Here is an 11,528-nt window from a genome sequence, read left to right as displayed (position 1 = left end):
TAGATAATCAAAAGGAAAATGTTAAATTGACAGAACAACATGATACTTTATTGACAAATAAAGGTGTCAGTTTTTAATCATGGAAGACATTTTTGATTATGTCATTTAAGTAATTCCCTTAAATAAATGTGATAAAGAAAGCATCATCTAATACCAAGATGATTATGACTAATATTACATTTGCAGTCAGTCACTTGCGTCATTTACTTAGTCATGATGGATGAGGTATGTGAGCTACTGCCTGCAAAATTAAGCAAGCCCCCGTCCAGGAATCTACAAACAGAATGTTAAGTATGTTTTGATCACGGGAATCTTTTCATTAATAGCACAGATAGAGTTACCAACTCAGGTATCCGCACACCATATAAGATATAGATCTCACGAATAGTTTAACACTGATGTAGCACTATCAAGCACACGCCCTAACATCATCTGGCCCTAACCTTTTGTTTAATTAGATGGATAAATAAATTGTTTCTCACCACATCTTTACTGTCTCTCAGAGGAAAGGCTTTAATTAAAATGCATCAGCATCTTGTTGTAAAAGCCAGCATACTGCCTTAAGCCACTAGTTAAACAATGATAAGTGATACCCATTACAGATTCAGAACATCTGGATGAGATTGAATGCATGGGAGACAGATGGGGAATTTGATGTGGTCAAGCCGTACTAACAGATTCAGACTACATTGAAACTCTAGGAAGTGTCAGCAATGACATGGAGACCCTGTTATACAACCCAAGAAACCATCAAAGTGAAGACCAGATATAAAAGCAAACAAAAAAGTGTTATCTTATTAAGAATATAGTTTTAAAAGCAAATTGTTTTTGCATCAACAGAGAAGCTGTTGTGAAAATCAAGATGTTTAAAATACGTAGATCTAAGGATGAGGAGCCGACGGCTCCAGGGCAGGGTAAGTAGTCATTGAATGCAAATAACTACCAAACAATAAAGTATGTGAAAATGTATTTTTAAAACATGATATGAACTTCAATCAAAGCTGTACTCACAATCTCTTCATTCTGTGTAAATAATGCATCCTTTTATGACAGTGAAAATAAAAGTGAAGTCAATGGTGCCTGGAGTTATGATCACCCAGCATGTGGAAGAACTACCTGAGGGCATGACCAACCCAGATTTCACCCGGAAACCCATTGCTCTAACTATTCAAGAAGGTAAGGTTCTGTGTACCCAGATGCATCAACTGTGTTTGTGTTCCTGTTACTCACTGATAGACATGATCCACACAGCTCATAAGATGGTGGAACAGTGTCCGATATGCATCTGCAGTGTTAGATTGCATATGGTGCTGCTAAAGCCTTGAAAACGATCAATTCCTCTGCTCATGTCACACAAAACCGAAGATAATGTTGCTGCTAATCGTTGGCGTTTAGCAAGCAGCTACTCCTAATTCTCTTTAAATAAAACTCAATGTGTTTATTTGAATATAGTTCAGGGAGGTGATATAGGATTACGAGTGGTCCCTTGAGACGTACAGTATGTGGAGACGCTTGCTATCGCCAGGTGTGAACTGACATACTTAGAGTTGTGAGTGTCTGATTTGTTAAAGGGGCCCCTTTATGCTTTTTGGGGGTTTACCATTCCATGTAGTGTGTTACATACAGTAGGTTTTTGTGCCTGTTAATGGTCTGCAAAGGCCAGAGTTTCTCTCCCACTCAAAAATAAAGGGCTTTTTGAACATTAAAGCATGTGAATATATCACAGTAGAGGCATAAAATAAAAATATGGAACCTGAAAACGAGCATAAATAATAGGGCCCCTTTAATGCCAGGTCTGAACTGTGTACTGTATAAGATGGTAACATATTGCTAATTTCTTGTTGCCATTTCTATAGGAAAATTGGCATTCTTCAAAGCAATTGTTGTGGGCACCCCAACACCAACTGTGACATGGATGAGAAATAATGGGGAAATTACTGAAGAAAGGTACAAAGTCGTGGACGAAGGCGCTGGTGAATATCAACTGCAGGTGAGATCCCTGAACATGTCATGAAAATGTTAGTGACATAACTTACAAGTGTAAGGAAGACTAGCAGAGCAATGAATACATTGGAATGATAAATAAGCTGCCCTTATACTTTATGTGAAAATACTGATCATCATTTATTGATTGTTAGATGCCCGGTGTATCGTCGGACCTAGCTGACACCTACAAGTGTTGTGCCAGAAATGAATATGGAACAGCGTTTGTTACGGTTACGCTCAATGTTATTGAGGGTCAGTTACTTTGTTGCTCTTTTTCCATTATATATTGCATCAAATCAAATGTTTACGATAAATGACATTCGTTTCACTTTTCCATTATAGTTGGCTTTAAGAAGGCCAGAGCCATGCAAGAATCAAGGACAGGTACACGTCTTACATTTAATCTGTAATAATGCAGAGTTACTTGTTCAAATAAAGTATTCATGATTCTGGTTTTGTTGTAGCTGTCAGAGAGACACCCGAAGACTTCAAAAAGGCCTTAAAAAATAAGTAAGGAGTATATTTAAGAATGAGAAAAAATACAGGACGACATTTTTTTTTTTTAGCCACATATAATTGTAATAATATTTGTCTATCTCTTTGTAGGGTTGACATGGACGCAAAAGAAGACAAAAAACCTGAAATCGATGACAAGTTTTGGGAACTGTTGTTGAGTGCAGAAAAGAAAGATTATGAGTCCATCTATGCTCAGTATGGTGTCACTGATTATCGAGGGATTTTAAATAAACTAAGTGCAAAGAAGATTGAAAGGGAGGAACAGCAATCAAAGGTATGTTTCAGCTTCATCCGAATGTAAATATAATCCTTTGTAACCTTACATGCTGTAGTACAAACTCTAAAACCTTTTGGGTTCTTTTCCTCCTAATAACAACAGGTGGTTGAAAGGCTATGTAACCTAAAGCCCATCGAACTGAAGCCGGGTGGTGGCGCAGAGTTTGAACTTGAAATGTCTCTTAAAGACCCTACCAGCAAAATCTTTTTATTTAAGGTGAGATGTTTACTCTTTTTGTCAATGGTTAAAATATTTAAAAGCACCAAATGTCATATTGCGTATTCTAAAACAGGGCATATTTCCTAAATGTTTATGACGGCTTACAGGATGGAGTTATGGTACCTTTTGATCTCGACACAGAGATAAAGCATGGACTGAAGCAAGTGGGAAAGAAGTTTGTGTTTAGCATCAATGGTGTTGACCAAGACGATGCAGGACTATACCAAGTGGAAGTGGATGGTATTAAGATTTTCTCGACTGAGTTCAAACGTAAGATGTTACACCAAATGTACTACATTTATAATAAACAATTGTAAAAAAAAAATGAAAAATGCCATGATAGGTACATGAGTTGTTATTATACTAATAATTATTTTGTTTTTCATCTAGCTCCCCCTGTGGACTTCTTGGTTAAGTTAGAAGACGTGAAAGCAGAGGAAAGAGAGGATGCTATGTTTCAGTGTGTCGTATCTCAACCAATGAAAAGGATCACTTGGTTGGGAAAGACAGTCCCACTGGAGCAGGGGGAAAAATATGACATCCTTGTTTCAGAGGACATGCTGATTCACTCATTGGTGATAAAGGACTGCCTGGTAGTGGAACAAGGGATTTATGCTGCTGTGACTGGACTTAAATCCTGCAGTGCATGGCTTATAGTGGAAGGTACTTTTTTACATATTCTATCTATTTATAACACGAAAATGACCAAATATTGAAAATGTCAAATAAAGCATTAATTGCCTGGTACTCTGTGTTTTTGTATTAGCTGACAAGAATCCAGCCACAAAAGGGAAGAAGAAAGTTCGCAAAACAACCATAGCAGGTGGTGGTGGAGCAGATCTTTTGAAGATTGCAGAGGAGCAACAGGCTAAGATAATGCAAGAGAGAGAGGAGCTTATTGCAAGGGCGAGGGCAGAAGCAGCAGCAGCAGCTGAAGCAGCCGCAAGAGCTGCAGCGGAGAAAGCCGAGGCCGAAGCTAGAGCAAGAGCGGAGGCCAAAGCCAAGGCATTGAATGCAGGAGAAGCAACCACTGATGAGGTGGAAGAGATTATTGAAGAGGGCGAAAAGGTGGGAAAAACAGCTGAGCCTCCTGCTGAACTTGAAGAAGAGGAAGAAGGAGAGCCCACTCAAGAGAGAAGAAAGAGAGTGAGAACAGGCCCACTTGTCCCTGACACAGTTATTGGTAAGCATTTGAACATAGTTATTCTATTCCAAGAACTGCTTTGATGTTACATTTCTGTTCTCAGTTAACAATAAGTCTTATTTCCATTTAGATCCAGGAGTATATTTCACTGCCGGAATGTCCGATGTAACAACAATCATTGGTACGGATGCAGAACTGGTCTGCAAGCTGAGCAGTGAGGACTGTGAAGCATTCTGGTACAAAGATGGGAAAGAGGTGAGAAAGAGTTGATAAAGGAATAGCTTTCACTATAACCCTCGTATTTAAGCTTATTTACATATGTGTGTGTCTGTGTTTGGATTTCAGATCACAGCTTCAGATGATATCTGTATTGTTAAAGATGGGAATTTCCGCAAACTAATTATCAAAAACTGCAAAGAAGATGATGCTGGAAAGTACCGCTGTGAAGCAGACGGGCGTAAAACAGAAGCTTCGCTATGTGTTGAAGGTACGGTAATCAGAATTAATTGGAGGTACTCCAAATAAAGCAGCCATTGTGAGGAATAGTAAAACAATAATATTTTCTTAGCTCAGCAATTACAATTTCAGTTAAAATAGGTGTTTCTTCTTCTAGATCCTCCAAGAATTAACCCTGATGACCTTACTGAATTTATGAAACCTGTCGTAATCAAAACTGGGAAAGAAGCTGCTTTCAAGCTGTCCTTTGTTGGCCGTGAACCCATGAAGATCCAGTGGTACAACGAGGGAGAAGAACTGTTTGAGGAATCCCATACCAGAATCGAGAGGTCTTCAACAAATAGCCGCCTGGTGCTTACCAAGTGCCAACGGAAAATCACAGGAGAAATTAAGATTAAGATTAAAAATGAATGTGGAACGACTGAGGCGATCACGCAGCTTGTTGTTCTAGGTAAGGTTTCTCTGATGCATGTTGAGAGCTGAATCTTCATCACTTGTCTGATGGTTGTTAAAGGTCCCATGACATGGGCATTTCTACTGCTCATAATTCCATTGTTGAGGTCTACTAGAATAGATTTACATTGTTCAATGTTCCAAAATCACATTGGTTTCTCATACAGCATCTCTGTATAGTATGTGTATTCACTCTCTGTCCTACACGGCTTGTTGGAGCTCCTGCTCCCCCCCCCCTCTGTTCTGATGAGTCAACCACCGTTACAGCTGGACATCAGTGTTTGTGTGTTACAATGGCGTTAGCAACCAGAAAATGACAAAAGTAATGACAAACAGATGAGAATGCTGCGTGAGGTCTGGGTGCCGTGTTGGCGGGACGTTGCGGGGCTCGCTGCTCGACCCTTTGAGGCTCGAGGAGCGAATAGTGTGAGCTGTATTACTGGTGTAGTTTCCTGGTTGCTGCGTGGGGTCTGCGAGACAGCGAGACACCGCAGAGCTCAGCCTGAGCAGACACACACACTCACAGCCTGAGCTCCGAGTGTGTGTGTGTACGGAGCTCCGTGCAGCACCGCGGCTGAGAAAAGATAAGGCTGAGCGAGTGTGTGTGTGTGCGGAGCTCCGCAGCGTTACGTCAGTATGCCCCGGAAGAAAAAAATGGAAAAAGAAAAATCTCCAACGAGGCGTTCTGGGGCAGCATAGACAGGTATTTTCTGTGTTAGAGTTTTACTCGCTACAGGGTGTACTTTGAGGGTTTGTGACTTTGCAGACCGTTTACATGCATAAAAAGCTACATAACACACAAGGGGACGGGTAATAACTGGAAAAGCATGTCATGGGGCCTTTAACATAATATCAGACGTGGATATGAGTGTTTTTGTGTTTTATTATTTTATCTCACTACAGATAGACCAACACCACCCATGGGCCCTGTGGATATCATTGAAAGTAATGCAACTTGTATTGATATCAAATGGAAGAATCCCAAAGATGACGGAGGTTCTCCTATCACCGACTACATCCTGGAGCGCCAGCAAATTGGCCGTAACAGCAGGAAGAAGTTAGGCAAGATTGGACCAGAGGCTAAATACAGAGATACTGATGTGGATCATGGCAGAAAGTACTGCTACCACATCAGGGCAGAAACTGATCAAGGCATCAGTGACCTGATGGAGACCGATGACATCCAGGCAGGGACAAAGGGTAAGTCTTCTTACATGCAGACCAAAATGTATTTACATTGTCCTGAAAACAGTAGCCGATACAAAGGCATCTTTTACATGTCTTCATTCTTTTAGCTTACCCTGGACCTCCTTCAATACCTAAAATTGAAAGTGCTTTCAAAGACTGTATCAATCTTGCTTGGTATGCACCTACCAATACCGGAGGAACCGACATTTTGGGATACAACATTGAGAAACGCAAGAAGGGCAGTAATCTGTGGGGCTTTGTCCACCCAGCCGATCAGCCCATCAGAGGTAAGGCTTGTTAGAAATGTTGACTGTGTTCAAAATGTAATGCATTTATTTGTTTGGATACCCATGTTGTACGAATGTGAAACAGTAGATTGTTATTTTCTACATTATAGTCTTATCCATACTTTTTGTCACACCAACAGGGAAAACGTATGCATGTAAGGATGTTGTTGAAGGCCTCGAGTATGAGTTCCGTATATCAGCTATCAACATTTCTGGTGCTGGAGAGGCAAGTGCGCCTTCTGAATTTGTGTTTGCAAGAGATCCAAAGAGTGAGTAATATGTCGATAAAAACTCAATTGTTATTTTCTCAAAAGCTAATTGCTCAATGTTTTAATGCCTTAATGTTTACACTTTCAGAGCCTCCTGGTCAGGTCATTGACCTGAAGGTGACAGACTCCACATACACCACCTTATCACTGGGCTGGACCAAACCCACGGAAGAGGAAGGGGTCCAAGATGAGGCCAAAGGATACTTTGTGGAGCTCAGACCAGCAGAAAACCCAGAATGGAGTCGTTGTAACTCCAGTCCTATCATTGTTACATCCTTTACTATTATCGGTCTGAAGTCTATGGCCATGTACTGGGTGAGAGTTGTAGCCACCAATGAGGGTGGAGACGGTGAGCCTCAAGAGTTAGACAACTACATCATTGCAATGCCTCCTCCAGGTGAGTCAGTGGAAATTGTTCACATATTGAAGTAAAACAATTTGATTCCATTTCTCTCCATGTAATCACTATTCCAACATTTCACATTTTTCACAGTGAGACCACAATTCACCGACAAAAAAATTAAGAACTTCATTGTAATGAAAGCCGGAAATTCTGCTCGAGTCAACTTCAACTTTGTGGTACAGTATATTCTATAAATTCCAAAAGAGTATAAAAACATTCAAATTTGACACTTGCCTTCTGCTCTACAAAAAAGTTAAACCCTGTATCTAAGCTATGTATCTGCTGTTGTTCGCAGGCCTCTCCAGTACCGATTATCAAATGGCTAAAGGACGGCCTTCCTGTCGGCAAGAATGTGACAGTGAGCAACTCAGACAATTCATCGCAGTTAATGATCCCCTCATCAGAGCGGCAGGACACTGGGATCTACACAATCATTGTGAAGAACATGGTTGGTCAGGAGACCTCAAGTGTTGAGATAAGAGTCACAGGTACAATAAAAAGAAGTTAAACTACTGGCAATAAATAAGAGTAACATGAGCACCGACGGTTTACAGATTTGCAATTGTTTTTTTGAAAGACCTTTCCTAGAGTTGCTGGTTTTTGGAGGAAGTTTAAAAAATATTTCCAGAATTTAAAGTTTAGGCCTATTAAAGTAATGTTAGGGTGCAATTGAATTTTTTTAATCAAGCTTCCTAAAAGAAAGGCATTGACCTTTTGTATTCACTTTGCACTAAAAGGGTGCATAGGGTAACAATAATAAAAAGACATATAATAATAATAATCATTCCTACCTGTTTCTAGATGACCCCAAGCCCCCGGGCCCCGTGGAGCTGGAAGAGAACGTGTCGGGAACAGTGACAGTCTGCTGGGATCCCTCTCCAGATGAGAAGAAAGACGACAGGCTGCATTACATGATCACCAAGCGGGATTCTGTGAAGTGTACTTGGCAAACTGTGGCAGACCATCTCTTCAATAACAAGTACACCATCATCAACATCATGCCAGGAACGCAGTACAAGTTCCGGGTCTATACCAAGAATGACATGGGTCTTTCCGAACCCTCTGAGTCACCATTCTGGGAAGTGAAGAAAATAAAAGGTAGGTTTTACCAAAAGTGATGAAGGATTTGGTGTAGAACTGTAAAGAATAGTTCCTTAATCAATTAGGTAACCAACCGAAAATCAAAGAGCAACCATTTTGATAACTGCTTAATCATTTCAGCCATTCATAAAACAAATTGCCAAACATTTGCTGGTTTAGCTTTTCGAATTTAAGGATTTTCAGGTTTTTCTTGCCATTTCTAAATCAAATATATTTGGGTTTGTGACTGTCATTCAGATCAAATAAGATGTCCCTTTCGTCTGTCAAAACGTGTTTGGAAAAATTGACATTTTACAATACAAAAAATATTATCATAGACTAATCATTCAATTGATCAACTGCAAAATAATTAAGATTAGTACAATTTAAAAGTAATTGCTATGAAAAATGTTCTGCGAAATACACTAAATGGAAATTAATCAAAAAAGAGGCTAAATATAATTTAACATTGGAAGGTGTTTTCATCATTTGGCATTACACCGTGTAACTGTTCTTTCCTTCTCTTTTTTTCTTCCAGAAACATTTTCTTTAAACCTTCCTGAATCTAAAACGTGCAGCTTCGACACGCCTCCCTCATTCTCTGTCCCACTTAAAAAGCACAACAGTCCAGAGAGCTACGAGTGCTACATGAGTTGTGCAGTGACAGGGAACCCCCGACCCCATGTTACCTGGTACAGAAATAACATTAGCCTGAACACCAACACTAACTACTTCATATCGAACACATGCGGGGTCTGCTCCATGGTGATACTCAAAGTTGGGCCCAATGACGATGGGGAATACATGGTCACTGCAGAAAACTCAGTGGGCAGAGTGGACTGTTCAACCAAACTTGTTGTTAAAGGTAAAACACATTCAAATGTCTGTGTTGCATTTAAATTATTCTGCTCAGGCTATATGGTTTAATAATTCCCTACTCTCCTTCTTTTTTTCAGATTAGAGTGATGCAGTGGGCTTGATCTTCGGAAGACGGCCGTTTTATTTGAATAATAGAATTACCAGTAAAGGATTTGCCAATTTTTAAAACCTTTTTGTGAATGAATATATTAATGTGTTTAAATTAACCTTAGAGAAAAAATAAAAAACAAAGAAGGATATCTAAAAGCATGGATTCATACTAGATCTTCTTGTTTTTGAGTGCGAATTTTACCTGATTTACTTACTGGATGCAAAGAGAACTCTGACAAGAGACATCCGAGATTCAACAGTAATGATATGCTTATCTTGCATCCAAACATGTTTATTCATTGACCTATCTTTCGCTGAGCTGTAATCAGAGTTTGTTTTCTCTGCTAAAACAGAAACTATGCTGGCCTCTCTGAAGTAAAAACATCTTGGAAAATTGACGGTATGACAGAATTGGCTTTGACTGAGTTTTTGTCTGTTTGATTCATTAATCGTATTGCCAAAATGTAAATAAATGCTTCCTGTTTAGCAGAAACGGTCTTACTTGCCTGTTTTTAGCCTAATTTGTAATTTAGCCAAAATGCCATCACCTTATAATTGAATCCTTTTCGACAAATTGTCATAACTTTTAAAGCAAAGGATTTTGAGTTTACAAGAACGGGAGGAGACAGAAGGACAACCTGTCGCCGGCGTCAAGGTATAAGAACAAAAATGTCAACATCATGATGGCAATCTATTCAAAAAGCCACATTAAATACTTGAATAGAGTGCAATGGATAGAACTAAACATCTAGTGCGGGTATAAAAAAAAAACGCACACAAAAAACCCTGGCTAGAATATCAAACTTAAACATTTCGATTACCAGGCTCAGGACCTGGCATTGTCTCTCGCAGCATTTACTGTGCCTTCAGGTACAATTCAAACATTCATCATTTAGTAGCACTAAATGCTCCCCTAAATAACATCACAAGTATAAAGTCAACCAGTACCATAATTTTACACAGTTATAAGACATTCAAGATTTTCTGATTGACACATGTATCAAGTATTTTAACCATGAAAAATGGTTGGCTTTACTAAGCCAATATTTGACTCTGTATGTTGGGTGTTGCAAATACATTCAGTTTACCATGTACAGTAGCCCTGACATAATGTGAGGCATTTATTGTCCCTTTCCATTATGTAACTTCACAAGCACTGGTTCCACTTGGCCAACTGTCCCATGGCTTTAAATGTTCTTTTACTGTGAGCTCTTGTTTGCAACACTTAAAAAGCTTATTGCACTTCTGTTATGGAAAGTCATAAATGACAAAAATGTCATGGGCATGCCAAAGTGCAACCATGCAGACAACTGTGCATCTTTCTGCGTTAAGTCGTAGGGCACACTCATATTGTCAGTGGCCACATGGCATCCTGGTATTTAAGACATAACTCTTCACTGGGAGTTTAGTGTAGCTTTGACATTTAAAAGCCTTTTACTACATACCACTAATATTTTGCAAATCCTTGTTGTGATACGCCTAGGAAAACATTGCACATAGTGGCTGTAAACATTTGGTTTCCTTTAATCCAACACATTTAAGACATCTTTTTTCTTTGACATCTTAAAACAATGAATACTGAAGACACTTTTTCACCAATTGGCCAGAAAGATTTTTAGCAATTTTAGTGTAGTTTCAATACTATACTAAATAAGGTTGATGCAGTTTACTTTGCTATAAAGTATAAGTGAAACAAAAGTTGCCAACAGAGGTATGGGGTTATCTTTGTCCAAGTTGCAGTGTTGTGTTGTGTAATGTCGGGTTGTTTTGTCATTGTGTTGCAGGGAAGAATTCAAAGCTTCTGACTGCAGTGACCTTGCCCAGTAAATGCCTTCAAGAACATCAAGCGTCTCATATCAGCTTCCCATGCCTGAGAAACAGTCATGGTTCCGGGGCCACGCATCACCCACTTTTATTGCACTGGTTGAAATATCAACACACAACATCGTGCTCAAACTGAGCATAGCTCTGTTATTACTAAGAACACTAGGACCGGTTGTGGTTTAAAGTGGCAGCAACACAGACTCCATGAGGAATCCAAATGAATTCTCACTTGTAAGGTTAAATCCTCAAGGTGGTTTGTGTTTACAACAGAAACACACTGCATGTTAAATGATTGGAAAGTATGTTTTCCAGACATTTATATTTCTTTGATTACCCACAAACAAAAACAAAAAACTGAGTTTGAAGGTCATTTTTTAAGGATACAGCTTGGAACAAGCAATACCACATTTTTGTTTTTTTGTGTAAGTGAATAACTGACTAAAGGTGGTTTTTAATC

The 11,528-nt window shown here is 39.3% G+C and overlaps 1 protein-coding gene across 1 annotated transcript; it reads left to right on the top strand.

Annotated features, from left to right (window-relative positions):
* Nucleotides 1-862: 862 nt before the first annotated feature.
* On the top strand, nt 863-9,239 carry LOC117489668 (immunoglobulin-like and fibronectin type III domain-containing protein 1). The gene is made up of 23 exons (XM_034139134.1): nt 863-914; nt 1,054-1,176; nt 1,857-1,990; nt 2,139-2,238; nt 2,329-2,370; nt 2,451-2,496; nt 2,593-2,776; nt 2,882-2,995; nt 3,106-3,268; nt 3,389-3,661; nt 3,765-4,181; nt 4,273-4,397; nt 4,488-4,629; nt 4,756-5,049; nt 5,955-6,251; nt 6,347-6,526; nt 6,667-6,795; nt 6,884-7,192; nt 7,289-7,374; nt 7,494-7,686; nt 8,000-8,296; nt 8,817-9,143; nt 9,235-9,239. The coding sequence occupies exons 1-23, from the start codon at nt 863-865 to the stop codon at nt 9,237-9,239; spliced, it is 4,032 nt and encodes a 1,343-aa protein (XP_033995025.1).
* Nucleotides 9,240-11,528: the final 2,289 nt, after the last annotated feature.

Source organism: Trematomus bernacchii, unplaced genomic scaffold (assembly GCF_902827165.1).
Source record: "Trematomus bernacchii unplaced genomic scaffold, fTreBer1.1, whole genome shotgun sequence".
NCBI classification, from domain to species: domain Eukaryota; kingdom Metazoa; phylum Chordata; class Actinopteri; order Perciformes; family Nototheniidae; genus Trematomus; species Trematomus bernacchii.
Note: the sequence above shows the minus strand (reverse complement) of the source record. Positions and strands in the feature narration are given on the sequence as shown.